The sequence below is a fragment of the Corapipo altera genome, unplaced genomic scaffold, assembly GCF_003945725.1.
Source record: "Corapipo altera isolate COAL_440 unplaced genomic scaffold, ASM394572v1 67, whole genome shotgun sequence".
Classification (NCBI taxonomy): domain Eukaryota; kingdom Metazoa; phylum Chordata; class Aves; order Passeriformes; family Pipridae; genus Corapipo; species Corapipo altera.
In genome coordinates, this window is record NW_020884906.1 from 7,786,392 (window position 1) to 7,801,889 (window position 15,498).

Sequence of the window (15,498 nt, forward strand, 5' to 3'; positions counted from 1 at the left end):
TTCAAGGAAGGCAATCAGATATAGATCAAGCTTCCTCCTATACTTCTAATTATTTTGTGTCATTGCATTAATTAAAAGTGTTTCTTGAGCAAAGACATTTTGAATCACTTTAATTATAAGTTGGTATCAAGGGGGAAGAAGCACAGATGGCAAATCGGGGTGGAACTGGGACCTTATCGTATCAGCAAACAAGAGGAGTACAGCCAGGAAGATACTGAGTTTAATTAATGTTCCACCTTCAAAGATAGGTTGGTCCCAGTTTGTCTCTTAATAACTCTACTGGATGATCTTGGATGTCTTTTCCAACCTAAATGTTTCTGGGATTCTGTGGTGTGGAGCAAATCTGCACAAGGACATTTGTTTGGATCCCAGAACCTCAGAGGCCGATGCTGGGAAGGTCCAGCAAGTCAGAGCTGGGTCCTATCCCTAAAGATCTCGCATGGTTCTTATGTTCTTTCAGTCCTGGAAGAACTCTTTCCCTAAATACGCTCCAAAGGGCTCCTGGACTTGGGTGAACTTTTTGTTCTGGAACTGGTTGTTAGGTTTTGTTCTGTAAATGAACCATGAGGGATTTCTGTTGTTTCACCTGGAACACACTGATCTCCTACAGCACACCTGAGGAAACTTGATATATTTTGTGAAACTGTGTTTTAGCCACCTTTAGGGTTCAAATTCACCATGTAGCTGAACTATGTGAACATTTTGAAATGTGCCTTATATATTCGTTCTTGGACATTGTAACCACTGTGCTGTCATCATAGAATCAGGGAATTTTTTGGGTTGGAAAAGCCCTCTCAAGACCATTGAGTCCAGCTGTTCCCTCAGCACTGCCAAGGCCACTACTGACCATGTCCCCCAGGTGCCACATCCCCATATCTGTTAAATCCCTCCAGGGATGGTGACTCCACCATTCCCTGGGCAGCTGTACCAGGGCTGGAAAATTCCAAGCTAGAAGGGAAGTCTCAGATCAGCTGTAACTGTGGTGTTGCAGGTGGTTTTCCTTTAAGTGTTAATTAAGAAAATAATAAAGCAAAACAGAGTTTTGTTTTTTTTTTTTTGCCAAATGACTGAAAAATCATTAGAGGTTGTCTGATGCTCCCTGTCCCCTTTCTGCAGATCAAGGAGTACGAGAAGCTGGACTCAGAGGAGGAGCGGCTGTCCCGCAGCCGGCAGATCTACGACACCTACATCATGAAGGAGCTGCTGTCCTGTTCCCACGTGTGTATCCTCCCAGTTCCCCCTGCCCAGGGTATCCTGGCAGCAGGGATCATGCAACAGATCTACTGTTTTACTCACAGTATTGCTGAAGGAATCGTTACAAATACTTGCAGAGCTCTGGATTTCTGCTTGAAATCCCGGCTCTGGCTTTGGCCGAGTTCAGCTTGTTGCTTTTATTTTTTTAATTGCAGTACTGAGGTGTAAAGATTGGCAGGATGGGCCCATTTTTACTGAGCTGTTTATTAGTGGTACACAGAGGAAGTATCAGGAGATTTATCTGATTTATATTTCTTCAAAGGAAATCTCTATTTTAAAACAGGATTAGATGAGTGCTAGGTGTGTGTAGAGATGTGCCACGTCCTAGCAGATGCAGCTTGGTTAAAGTCACTGAAAATACACATTTCCTCCAGCTGAAGTTTTGGCCCATTGATGTGTCTTTAACAGTTTCATTTACTCTTATTTGAAAGAAGTATTTACAAGGTGTTGTGCCCTGGTGGATTGGTTCCTTGGGTGAAGGGTTTAAGCATTTTTTTCATCAAAACCACATTATTTTATTAGTAAAAAATCCATGTCTGCTTCTGGCTCTGGAACTGTCCCTGTAAATGGGATTTTTTATGGCTTTCTAAAAGGAGCATCATCTCACCCTCCTCCTCATCCTCCCTTCTCCCGCCTTCCTGCTTTAGAATAATTATATTACTGGATCATTCTGCATGTTTCACACCAATATTCACTGTAATATACCTGGGGGAGGCCGTATTGTTTCATTCTGGGGTCGGTGGTTTTCCATATGAGGAAAAGAACAACAGTGCTGTGACCTGAAATGAAACTCCTGACATCTCCAACTGTTTGAAATCTTTCTTTTTCTCTTCCAAAAGCCTTTCTCAAAACAAGCTGTAGATCATGTGCAAACACATTTAGCCAAGAAACAAGTGCCAGCCAGCCTTTTTCAGGTGAGCTTTCACAGTGTGAATGTTCAGCTTCAGTTCTCTGACAGTAAGTGACTTTGTACATATTATTTTAGGAGACAGAATAAATGGGATTGGTATGTATTCTGAGCTGTACTACTGGGATTGAAATGCTTTTCTAAGTCAAAATTACAAATTACTCTTCTTATCTATAATATTTTTAAGCACATTTATGAAAGCAAGCTATACCTTGGTATAGGAACAGAGGAGTTTTTATAGTTCTGTAATTTTAAGCCATTAAATGATTTAGAGTAAATCACTTTACATCAGGAAGATGCTCATCCTGTCAGGATAGACTAAACTGGAGAAATTGTCTTATCAGTCATGGGGGTGTTTGTAAGCTTAAATGTCTTTTCTCTAAATCTGATGTATTTTCATGTGTTGCAAAAGTGTGGAGGTTGCCCCCTGATCTGTCTTGCTGCTCGTGAGCTGCTCTGGCTGTTGCAGTGAGGAGAGATGACAAACTGGTACCTGCAGAGCTGGGTGATATCTCAGCACTAGCTGGGGGAAAGTAGAGGTCGCTGGGGGCTGTCTCACATCCAGGGAAGAGATTTCCCTTGGAAAAGTCACTTGTGAATTGGAGGTACCGGTCTCTTAGCAAGGGCAGAGAGGAGAGAAGCACCACAGAGATGAGAGAGCAGCTCTGCAAAGTTTGGTTTCCACGGGGGTGACAATTTATTTAAATACTTTTGCCCCCCTACCCCCTCCCAAGGTAAACCTTGAAGGTTTTCCAGCTCAGGAAGATATTTTATTTTTGACTTCAGGGCACCTGCTCGGATTCTGGAAGCCAAATAAAACTTAAATGTTTCACTGAGGCTTCTTAAGGAAAACACAGAATGGGCTGGAGCTGTGTGGGGCTGTCGAGAGTTCTGTGTAATGGATGGGATTGCAAAAGCCATTTATTGTCTGCTTAAATACTGATTGTGTTTCTTCACCCTTTTTAGCCATATATAGAAGAAATTTGTGATAGTCTCCGAGGAAAAATATTTCAAAAATTTATGGAAAGGTATGAACATGACATATTACCTGAACTGTCATTGTATTACGTGATGTAGTGGGAAGCCAAATCCCTTCAGTACTGCTGTAAAATCAGGCCAGAGATGTCTAATAATGCCCTGTTAATTAAATAGAGTTTATCAGCAAACTTTGCAAGTAACCAGCTTTGTGGGATATCCTGATTAATGTCAGGATGTATGAGTGGAACAGCTGTAAAGATAATGGATTTCTCAATAACAGCAATAACGTGCTGGAGTTGGGGCTCAAAGGTTTAAAAAGGCAGAACTGGGTTCTTGGGAGACATTCTATGACTGACCATTTCTGGTGTGGGATTGGAGGCCCAGTTGTAGTTCATGACTGGGAACCTGAAATAAGGCAGAAAAGGTGTAATAAAGAATTCCAGGCGCAGACCTGGCTCAGCAGAGCAACCCTTCTAAACTGAACAGAGCTGCTCCTGTGGACAGGGTCTGGAAAGCTCAGCTCTCACCCAGCAACACCCAAATCCACTCTGTAAACTGGTTTGATGCTATTCTGTGATAATTGTAAAAATGCCTCCATAAAACTGTTATTTCTTACTCTGAAAATAAATACTTAATTATTCATGTAGAAATAAGGAGCTTTTTTTTTTTCCAAAAGCCTGTGGTATTACTGATGTTTTTCCTATTTTAAGATAAGATGAGTTTAAAATGTTCCTTGGAGTATATGGAGGTTCATTAACATAAATTGAGCTGCTTCTGTTTTCTTATAATTATCTTTCTCTTGATGTAATTTAAATGTTTGTTAGTTCCAAACGTAGTTGTTTAAAAATTAAAAACCATCTGCAAGAGAGATGTGGGGACACACTGAGCACTTACAGGGATAAGGTTATCTGCTCTCTTTCTCTTACAAGGATGTAAAATACAAAATGTGCTCTGCCTAGGAATTGTTTTTCTTGGTGGGGGTAAGATTACAGTTGGTGAAAGGAAGGCTGTCATTTATTAAATACCACCCCACACCCTAGCTCAGACTAGATTTTAAATATCAGAGTCTTGACATTTCCTGTAATACTTTACACAATAGTCTCAGACAACTTCTAAACTTTTTTTTTTTTTTACAGTGACAAGTTTACTAGATTTTGTCAATGGAAAAACGTAGAGCTAAATATTCATGTAAGTACTTACAAGTATATTTATCTTGTCAAAGGCTGGTACAGGAAAGAGAATGTTCAGTTTTGAATCCTGCTCTGCAAAGGCCTCATTAAGGAGGGTGGTGGATGTCACTGCTCTGCTATTCTTAGACACAGCCTTGAATATTCCTGTCTGGACATCCCTTCTGCCTGTCCTCACTTAATAGAATTTGGATTTCTCTGATGGCTGAAGGAGCTGAACTGCCAGAATTGCTGCTCTTTAGCAGCTCCAGGCACTCTCCAACTCCCTCTCCCACTGCAGTCCTGCCGTGGCCCCAGCACCCTTTGGAGCCCTTCCCTTGGCCTCTGCCTTTGTCCCTCTGCACTGCTCCATGACAGCTTGGGCTGTGAAAATAGCCCTGAATGAGACTGGCAGTTTTTTGGGAACAGCAGCCTCATTCCCCTTGTTCCTACTTCACGCTGTAATGCTTGCAAATACATTGAAATATAAACAAAAAGAGGCTCCTTTTCCAACACAATAAATGCTGATGAATTACAGTAGTTGAGTGTCTCAACACATTTAGATGTTTTTACAGTAATGTTTTTAATGCTGAAAAATGAAGGTTTTGTTCTGTTTTGTTTTTTTTTTTTCCCCACTTGCAGCTGACCATGAATGATTTTAGTGTACATAGAATAATAGGAAGAGGGGGGTTTGGTGAAGTGTACGGCTGCAGAAAAGCAGACACTGGAAAAATGTGAGTACCACACACTGTATTGCGGAGGTAACTCTGAACTATTAAGGAAATCCTTCCAGTCATTTGTTAGGAAATCACTGGAAAGCAGTGTCATGTTACTGTAAAGGTCTTTGTAGTTAAGTTTTATCCCAAGAGGTTCTGATTTCTGGCTCATCTTTAGGTTCATTTTGCTCTTTGGTCCCGTTCTGTGCCATGCAGTGGGTCAGTCTCCCTGAGCTCTTGGGCACATCCTGCACTGAAATGTCCTGTCAAAATCAGTGGATACTGCACGTTACAATTAAGTGTGTGCTTAAAGAATTCCCTGGATCAGAGGCTGGCAGTGCAGAGGGATGTTCCCAGGAATCCCTGGTAGTGGGTCAGGTGTCATCTGCAGAAGGTTCAGCCTGTCACATCCCCGGTGCTGACGTGGGGCTGGAGGGGCCGCAGGGACCCGCTATCAGTGCTGGGAAACCTGGGCTGTGCCAGGGCAGATTCCAAGTGTGCTATTCCAGATTTGGGGAATTGCATCAGTGTCTGCCCTGATCTATGGTGAAAGCAGTGATCCTTGCTGACATTTGGAAGCATATAGTTCCAATGTTGAATCTGTGTTTCACAGAGCTCTCTGTGGGAACTCCAGGATCAACCCTGGATGGTTTTTCTATTCTTTTTGTGGTCTTACCATTCCCACGCTTCTCCTGATCATCAGATTTCAATTTCTAGGCATCCTTGTCCCGTTATGTTCTGATTTGGACATCTAGGCATGGATTTAACAAATTGTTCTCAGTATCTATCTATCCATTTATTTATTTACACCCCATCCTGCCCCTTTCATTTTGCTTTTCTCCTAACACTTTTAGTCCAGGGACCATTCTTAAACATTTCTCTTCCAAGAGAGCATGGCATGTTTGAGGTGCCATGTCTCTGGTTCCAGCTGGCTTCTCTGGCAGCTGTGTGTGCTTGGCACTCCTGATAATAATAAACCTCTGAGCTGTAACAAGTGGGAGACATCTTAATGTTGCTGTCATACTCAGTATTTTTGCAGTGACTTCAAGTATTATATTGATACTCTTACTAACAACACTGGCTTTATTCTTGCCTTGGTGCTTTTTTGTCCATGTACAATTAGTTAATTTGTCCATGTACAAAAATAAACATTTTATTTAACTTGAGGCACACTAAGCAGACATCCCCAAAGAGGCAGTTTTCAGAGTCCCAGCTGTCTTCATGCCTGAGTTTGGCTCTGACAGGAGGTTGATAAACCTTGGGAAGTGAAAAGAGCAGGAAGAGTGAAGCAAAGGACAGATTTTATCAGATATAAATAGAGGGAAATGTGGAAAAACTTTAGATTAGGTTCAGCCTCTGGGTAGAGGTTTGGTTTAGTTCTTTCTTAATCCAAACCTGTTTACCCATCCCTAATCCAGATCCCGTCCAGTGTAGATGCTGCCTCTGCTGCACTTACTGCCTGAAAGGAGCGTGGGAACCACCCCTCCCTCCCAGGTAACACCAACGGTGTTCCACTAACCACAGACACACCTGAGGCTCCTGTCATGTCACCATCACCCCTGCAAGGATGTCCAAAGAGGAACCAGAAGTAGGATCCAGCCAGCATTCCAGGGGGAGGGACAGCAGGACCAGCGAGAGACTTGATTTGGAATAGGTTGCCCAAAGAAGCTGTGGCTGCCCCATCCCTGGAAGTGTCCAAGGCCGGGTTGGATGGGACTTGGAGCAACCTGGTCTAGTGGAAGGTGTCCCTGCCCATGGCAAAGAGTGGCACTAGATGGGCTTTAAGGTCCCTCCCAACCCAAACCATTCTGGGGTTCCATGATTTCTGTCAGCCTTGAGTCACTCTCTGATCAGGGACACCAGAGCAGGGCAGGGCAGCGTGTCAGGGGTTATTTATAGTCACCCTTCACAGCCTCCACAGCAAGAGCATGTGCCATGAATATATTCCCAGCTTGGAAACTCACAGTTCCAGTGTGTTCACTGTCACTCCCCTCACTCCCAACATGTGCATGGCAGGAATGATGTGGCTGGTTTAGGGAGCTGGGGCCAAGGTGAGGCCCTGGGTCTGGATGGGGCAGGCACAGTGAGACAGGGGCTGAGTGCTGATGCAATGCTGTAACATGGTGTTTTCCTAAAAATCCATGGGTGCCCACACCTAGGAGTCTTCTGTGCAGGAACACATGTGTCTTTCTCACTGTTATCTGTTAGTGGACTCACTCAACGTCTTGGAAAAATCTCCAGCCTACATCATATCCTCCTGTGGTTGATGGTTGTTAGGGTAACATTCTTTTTGAGCACAATTTTATTAATTTGTGTAGCACAGATGGTAGAAGATTAAAAAAGCTTTCTTGTGTGTATCTGACCTTTTTTCTGAGTAGAAAGAAAACTTAAAAAAAAATATATATAAAACTCAGCGTGTGTTCAAGATATTGCCTTCCTGGTAGAGCTGAAACTGTTGGAATGAAATGGAACCATAACAGAGTCTGTTATTTAATTCCTATGGCAGATCCTTGTTTGTAGGTATTAAAAAATAAATGTACGATATGTAATTCCTATCCCACTGTGGTGGTTTGGACACAGAATTACTTGTTGAAGCACATTTCTCTCTTAGGAGGCTTCTGCTGGAAATGTGTTAATTCTGGGAGAGTTTGGAGATTTTGTGTTCAACCTGAAATTATTTTTTAGTCTTAGGTTTTAAGTCTTTCATAGAGCTTACTTACAGGATCCTGTAGATGTGCATGGCCTCACTGCTGGTGAATAATACTGATAGAGGAGTTTTGTGGTGCTTTTTCTGAATGGTTGTTATTTTCAGGTATGCAATGAAATGTTTAGATAAGAAGAGAATCAAGATGAAGCAAGGAGAAACATTAGCCTTAAATGAAAGAATTATGCTGTCTCTTGTCAGTACAGGAGTAAGTATCACTGACTTGTTATTCTTTCTTCCATATAATATAAAAGCTGTTACATATAATGCATATTCCATCAATTCAGTTGTGTGACATGCAAAAATTAACCCCTACCTGAGCCTCCCCCTGATTTTAACAGTGTGTCTGAAATGAGAAGGAAAAACCAAACTTGCTTGTCAGTTTGGGTGCTGCAGAATGAGCCTCTCGGCTACAGAGGCTTGAGGAGGTGCCCATTTCTTAGGTAATTCATTCTCCCCTCCTCCTGGTTTTTTAAACGTTCCTTTTTCAAGTATTTCTATTTGAAACTTTTCCAAAACAAGATTCTGTCTTGTAAAAAAATGCCTTTTTTTCCTATAGTTTTGTAGTAGTGATGCAGAATCTAAGGTGCTATTGCAGAGACAACTCCAGTTACCTGTTCATCCTCCCTTTCCTGTGACTCTGATATTATCCAAGTTTTCCTTTTGTTTTTTTATGTACTTTAGCTGAGTACCTCTCAAGGTGTACCAAGCCAGGCTGCCCATCTAATCTGTTTAAAAATTGAATTAATTAAAATTAAAGTCTATTTAAAATTGAACCTGTCACTAGAGTGTGTAAAAAGCCACCTGCCCCCTGGCATTTGCTCCCTCAGCCCTGGGACCTGCAGATGCTCCATGGTGGCTATAGTGTGTTGGGCTCAAAGGAATTCTAGGCAGGATTGGAGGTCTTAAAACCCTGGGAGTGCTCTGCCCTCATTGCACAAACCTGGCAGCTGGCTCATGTCACCATGGCTACGGGTGATGCTGCTGGAAAGGTTCCCTTTCCTCACATCGTGGTGTATGAACTAAACACTCAGTGTGCAACTCTGTGGAAACACATTCCCATTCCCTGTGGACACAGAATTGTGCGTTGGTTTGTTCTAGGCTTGTACAACAGGTGTGTAAAGAGCATAAGTACCTGGAATGTGAGGATTCCTGCTTTGGATTCCAAAATGGTAAATCCTGGGCTTTGTTCTCAGGTCTGTATCTTTCAGAGATAAGAGAATCATAAAAGCTGGGAAAGACCTTTAGGATCATTGAGTCCAGCCATTATCCCAGCACTGCCAAGGTCACTGCTAACCCAAGGCCCCTTCCAATGCCTAAAGGCTCTTCAGGAGAGCTGGGAGGGACTTTGGACAAAGGCCTGGAGTGACAGGACAAGGGGGGATGGCTTCCCAGTGACAGAGAGCAGGATTAGATGGAATATTAGGAAGGAATTCTCCCCTGTGAGGGTGGTGAGGCCCTGACACAGGTTGCCCAGAGAAGCTGTGGCTGCCCCAGGCCTGGAAGTGTTTAAGGCCAGGTTGGATGGGGCTTGGAGCAACCTGGGATAGTGGAAGGTGTCGCTGCCCATGGTAGGGGGTGGAACGAGATGATCTTTAGGGTCCCTTCCCACCCAAACCCTTCTGGGATCTATGATTTATCAGTTAGACTTTTAATCAAGTTGCCTGTTTTCACCAGAGATAAATTGTGGATTGTCCAGGAGTGTCAGGAGTCCTGAGAGATGGGGGAGAAGGTCTATAGTAGAGATTGGACAAGAAATTGAGGCAAATGAGTAATAATTGTTCCATTAACTTTAATTTGTGATTTGGTGGCTCCAGCACTGAATGTGAATTTTCATGTCTAATGATGGGAAGAGAATCGTTCACAAGCTGCTGCAGGTGAAGGCAGTTTCCTTACAGGCCAGCACACAGGAGGCATTGAGCAGTGGAGCAGCAAGAGGAACCACTGGTTTCTTTCTTTAAGGATTATCAGCTCATTAGAGTGTAGTTTCTTTTAGATTCTCAGAAATTTGGAAGAGTTAGAAGAGAAATTTTGTACGAAGTGCTGCCCATTCAGGTCGGGTACACCTGGGTAGGAGAGGCTGGAGCACTTGGAATATGCAGGATGAAATAGGTCTGAAAGTGATGGAATAAGAGAATTCCTTTAGTTCCTGAATAGGAGCTGTGAGGTTGGAGTGGCGCGTGCCGTGCCCAGGGACAGGAGTTATGTGCTGCCCGGAACAACGTGGAACTGGAAACTTCATCACAGTACAGTTAGTCATTTAACTGGGAACCCAGATGTCTCTGCAAAAGGCACAATAACAGCTGTGCTGATTACACATCTGGTTGTGTAATCAGTGCTGTTAATCCACCTAAAATTTTGGCATCCACAACCAGTCCTAAAGTCGGGAGCTCCCATGTTCGAGTCTGTTGTGACTGTGTGGTGAGAACAGCTTTTCATGGCCAGTGAACTCAGAAGTGCAACAGGCACCTCTGCAGAGCCCCTGAAGCTGCCTGGATGGGCCTGATAACCCCAAACTGGGCTCTGTGGAACGCAGGTCTCCGTTGGTGTCTGTGCTTTGTCACTGTGGGTGTAACGTGGACAAACTGTCGCTGAGGTTTGCGTTTCCTCTTCTGCAAGACACAGGCCCCATCTTCCCCTCCCACAGAGATGTTCAGGCTGGAAGTGCATTGTGAAATCCTTGCTTGGTGGCAGAGTAAGGAAAAGATATTATTTTCTGTTAAAAAAAAACCCAAACACTTATTTTCTGTAATAGCCAATATTTGCCTAATTTCTCTTCAAAAAATGGAACACGGAAATCACCAAGACCGTTGCTGCTGATGGACCATAATGAAACCAGCCAGCCCCAAGGTGCTCTTTGGGGAAGGAAGTGGTTATTCCATAAATCCTTTCCTGGAGGTAGGAGGGGATCATTCCAACTGTTTGTTGCAAGACCAGGGGCTATGCAGGACTGTGGCTCCTCTCTGTTGTGGCTCCCAGTTCTTTCCTTCTAGAAAAATGTGGCAGTTCAGCTACCTCATCCAGCTCTTGAGATGGCTGGATTCAGGATTTCTCCAAGGGATGATAAATATAATTCTAGAATGTCCACAGTTGGAAGGGACCCATGAGGATCATTCAAGTCCAACTCCTGTCTCTGCACAGGACACCCCAGGAATCCCACCATGGGCAGGGGCAGGTTGAGCAATAACCATCTGAGATCAATAATGTGGTTTTTCTGAGCAGAAGAGGTACTTTGTTTTCACAACTTTCAAGCAGTGACTGGCACATCTTTCTGAGCAATGAGATGTGTCAGGACAGAGCTGCCCTCCAGTTAAGTGGGACACAGCTCTCTGTGCACTGAGCACCTTCGTCCCCCATTTGCTGTCATTTTGTTCTCCAGAGCTGGATGCTTGTCTTTCAAGGAAGGGTCAGAACCAAAGGTTTCCTTCTAGAGCACTTGTTAATGTACTAATGTCTTTAAAATATCACATTTCTACAGGTTTTTTATAGTTATTGTAATATTTTTTTCCTTCCACGTGATTTATTATCAGAAATTTGACTTAAGCAGTTTTCTGGGCTCAATCCAGGATTGTTTGGATTTAAGGAACTCTTTCCAAACTGATCTTAATTCACACATTAATGTCATACTGTCACTTATTTTTATCAGAGCAGAAACTTGACTGTAGCAAAGTATTGCTCTCCTGGGAAATTGGATTTATTGCTTTATGTGTCATTTAAAAATATAACTATAGGGGGTTTTTTAATTTTTATGCTGGAAAATACTCTTTTGCAGTGGTTTTTATATCAGAAAAATACTGCAGTAGAGTTTTTACTCTGTTACAGGGAGAAGGTAGTGATTAAATTAGGAATGCTTGCATAAAAATGAGTTATGCATCACATTTACACTTCCAGATAACTTTTATTTTTAAAATCCATAAAAACAGAAGCATGTTATGTTCTGGTGTAGTAAAACCCTTTTATTTGTCTATGTATGGTGGTTAAATTCTAGCACTAAATTCTTCTGGGTAATTAGGTTGCTCTGAGATTTTAGGAATCGTGCTTGGGGATACTTCTGAATTACTCAGTTGATACAGAAAATTAAGTTAATAACTCTACTAAAGCTGTTGTTGTGAAGTTTAGTGATACCTACAATATCCCCAGTACAGAGTTCATAACCAGAGGCGGTATCTCATGTTAGATGCTACTGCCTTGCCTACAGGCTCCTTATTTTGTGAATCTGGAGTTTTTCATGGATGTTCTGCAGGTGTTTCACACACATCCCTGCCTTCTGCAGGCATTAGTTCTGCAGAGGGGTGTTAGGGGTTAGTGTTTGAAGAATTAAAATTAACATACAGTTGGGTTTGAGTGTGAGGGCAGGATGTGTCCAGGCACTGTGGGGATCTCTGGGATTGCAGTCGAGCATATAGAACTCTGTATTTCAACCTCATGGAAGGATGAACCAGCTGAACTGGCTGGCTGGTGGGACAGTGCTGCTGTCCCTCCCTTTCCTGCTCCCCAGGGCGGCCCCGAGCCAGGCCTGCGGCCCCCGCACTGCCCAAGGCCACCGTGTTTTGCTGTTTCTAAATTGGGAAGGAAACCAGTTCCCGTTAGAGATTCCCAGAGCTTTCACTATCAGTACTACAGCGCTTAACACATTGTTTAAGTCACGTTAGGTCATGCTCGTGCTTCCTGCAGGGTGTCCTGGCTCCTGAGCAGTTCAGCTCATCTTGGATCGTCTTCCTGTTGGCCTCTGTGCCTTGGGGTTGGACACGGGATGATGCAGCCCAGCCTGGTCAGGCAGCCTGGCCATTCCTGAAGGGTTCATTGCAGACTCACCAAACAGCCCTTCATACCATGTCCTTCTAGTGGAAGGTGTCCCTGCCCGTTACAGGGGGTTGGAAAGAGATGAGCTTTAAGGTCCCTTTCAACCCAAACCATTCTGGGATTCTGTGATTCTGTTTTTTATGGCTTTGAAGAGATTGATGAGGTAATAGCCACTCCCTGTTAATTAGCCAAGAACATCCTGGCTTGCACCAGCAGTAGTGTGGCCAGCAGGACCAGGGCAGTGACCATTCTTCGTGGAAAGGGTTATCCAGTCTTGAATGGGCTTCCCAGGGCAGTGGTGGGATCACCATCCCTGGGTGTATTAACAGACATATGGATGTGGCACTTGGGGACATAGTTTAGTGTTGGCCTTGCAGTGCTGGGGGAATGGTTGGACTCGATGATCTTAGAGGCTTCTCCAACCAAAACAATTCCATATTTCTATGAATTAGCCACTTGCATCCAGCACAGGCACAATGAAGAGGAAACTCTGCCAGCCTGCTGCTGTGGTGGCTTTGAATGCATGTGCATTATGGAGGTACCAACATGCTGAGTAGACCTTTGGAATAAATAGGTGATTTTCCAGTTGTATTTCTATGACTGCTTGTCTTGAACATCAGGTGAATTGAGGTTAAGGTGCATCAGGAGTGGGGGTGTCATCCATCCCTGTCCCTGACTATGACCTCCCTCTTCAGTGACCTCCCAAATCTGCCCTGACCAACCTTGTGACCTCCCAAATCTGCACCCACTGACCTTGTGCTGTGGGCTTTGCACAATATGAATGTTGTGGTTGCTGCTTCCTGAGCATTGCACGTGCTCCAGAGTCCCAACTTCCTGCCTGGTGTGTTCATGTCCCTTCAGTCCTCTGTTGGAAATGCTGCTGGGGAGCCGAGGGCAGCGGCGGTGGCAGATCGCCTCCACTGTCACCTGGGCAGGGGACCTCAGCCAGGGACAGGGGTGACCACTGGAGCTGCATTTCCTGTCTGGATGAGGATAGAACCTCTGAATGTTGGCAAATATCACAGGAAAAATATCACGTGTATTTTTAGCTTCTCTAAGTCACACTTTGCTCATTATCCGTGGTGACCTCTTTGCTCTTCCCTTCCAGGACTGTCCTTTTATAGTCTGTATGACCTATGCCTTCCACACCCCTGACAAACTCTGCTTCATTCTGGACCTCATGAATGGTGAGCAAGACTTAAGCAGATGATGATGATGTTACAGAAATTTTGGCAGGAGGTTTGCTGAGGTTCTTGGTCCCTCAAGCCTGGGCTGCTCTATGTGCTGATCTATTCAGTTCTCCACAAACCAATGTGTGTTAGTGCCTTTTACTTGCATGGAAATCCTTTGCAAAAAGACTTAAGTTGCTGGATTAGTTACCGAGTGCAAATGTATATGAAGTAAGTGTATTTTTAAAATGCAGTTTCAGATAGGTCAGATTTATTTATTAACTTTCTCAGCTATTCTGTCACTTGCAGAGGGCAGGGCTGGGTCTGTCTGCTCCACAGGTGATAAGAACCTATAAATGCTGTGCTGTTCCCCTCCCAACATTACCCTGTCTGCCTGTGGGGCAAGATTTTACTGTTTATTTAATTGCATCTCCATTCTTCTCCTTATAGGAGGAGATTTGCACTACCACCTCTCCCAGCATGGAGTGTTTTCTGAAAAAGAAATGAGGTTTTATGCTACTGAAATCATCCTGGGCTTAGAACACATGCACAATCGCTTCGTGGTGTACAGAGACCTGAAGGTAATGGTTAGTGACTGCATCACACAGGCAGCAAATACTCCAGGCACACTGACAACAATGGATTATCTCACCTGAAACCTTTTCTGGGGAGGATTATTTCTTTTATCTGCCTGATTTTTGTAATAACTTTTCAAAATCTTTCTAATCCGTACCATTATCCAGTTTAACCAGCCTGGGAGAGGCTTCCTTGGGATCACAGTAAATCCTGTGCAGTGTTACTTATCTCACCTGCTCAGTTACAGGAATAATTTAGAGAATACACTGTATTTCTGGGAGCCCTGAAAGAGGACTCTGTGTGTGTAATGGGGGACTAACAGGAGGACAGTTGCTGGGGGTGTTTCACTGACAATTGGGAAGTTGAGGACAGTTCCCAGAGAGGTGCCCCTGAGCCAAATGGCAACAAAAGTGGACAAAAGTCTGCACAGAGATTGCAAATAAAAGGTGTAAGACCACACACAGACCCAGCTGTGAAAGAACCAAAACCAACTAGGACTTGAAGCCCAAAATAGATTTATCCATTTATTATGTGCTTTGTGTTTCAAACTGTGCCTGGTTTTTCTCTTCTGTTATTCAGTATTTCACAACCTGTGGAGTTGATGGTAGTGCTCTGTGAGAATGTAGATTTTATCTAGAAGGTGTCTGGTATATTGATGTTAAATAAAAAAAGGTAATTACCAATTACCAGAGAGTATTGATGTTTGAGTTACTGTGTTCTGAGAATTTGCAGTTCTGTCAGATGGAGGATTCCAAGCAATCACCTTCCTGTGTCTGATTTCCAGCCTGCAAATATCTTGTTGGACGAACACGGGCACGTGAGGATATCAGACCTTGGGCTGGCTTGTGATTTCTCCAAAAAGAAGCCACATGCCAGTGTGTAAGTACCGTGTCTGGGAGCTCTGCTGCATGTACAGGTAGTGCTAAATACGTCCTGAATTTGTCTTTATAATTTAACTTTGCCTGAAGGAATAAAATGACACATGTGTGGCCCAGACTTGCTAAGCTGGAGGCTCTGCTGGGGTTTTTTAGTCTCCTCTCCCTGTTTTCCTGCACAGTTGTAGCAGCTGATGTGTAGGCATGGCTGGGAGATGACACATTATTTTGGAATGATTCACTGCTCAGAGAAGAACCTGACTGAGTTAAAGTACCAGATTGTTTTAATTGTCCTAAATGGATAATTAAATATTCCAAAACTGACTAAAAACAGGACTTACTGTGTCTTT

General features: G+C 43.6%; 1 protein-coding gene across 2 annotated transcripts in view; it reads left to right on the forward strand.

The window, feature by feature from the left end:
- Positions 1-15,498, forward strand: part of GRK3 (G protein-coupled receptor kinase 3) — a 49,150-nt gene that overhangs the window by 16,093 nt on the left and 17,559 nt on the right. For both annotated transcript variants that reach the window (XM_027652257.1, XM_027652258.1), the window contains exons 3-11: positions 1,117-1,218; positions 2,094-2,168; positions 3,128-3,189; positions 4,276-4,327; positions 4,948-5,039; positions 7,834-7,933; positions 13,637-13,715; positions 14,148-14,278; positions 15,058-15,152. In XM_027652257.1, the coding sequence (XP_027508058.1) occupies positions 1,117-1,218; positions 2,094-2,168; positions 3,128-3,189; positions 4,276-4,327; positions 4,948-5,039; positions 7,834-7,933; positions 13,637-13,715; positions 14,148-14,278; positions 15,058-15,152 (788 nt within the window). The remainder of the gene's footprint in view (positions 1-1,116; positions 1,219-2,093; positions 2,169-3,127; positions 3,190-4,275; positions 4,328-4,947; positions 5,040-7,833; positions 7,934-13,636; positions 13,716-14,147; positions 14,279-15,057; positions 15,153-15,498) is intronic.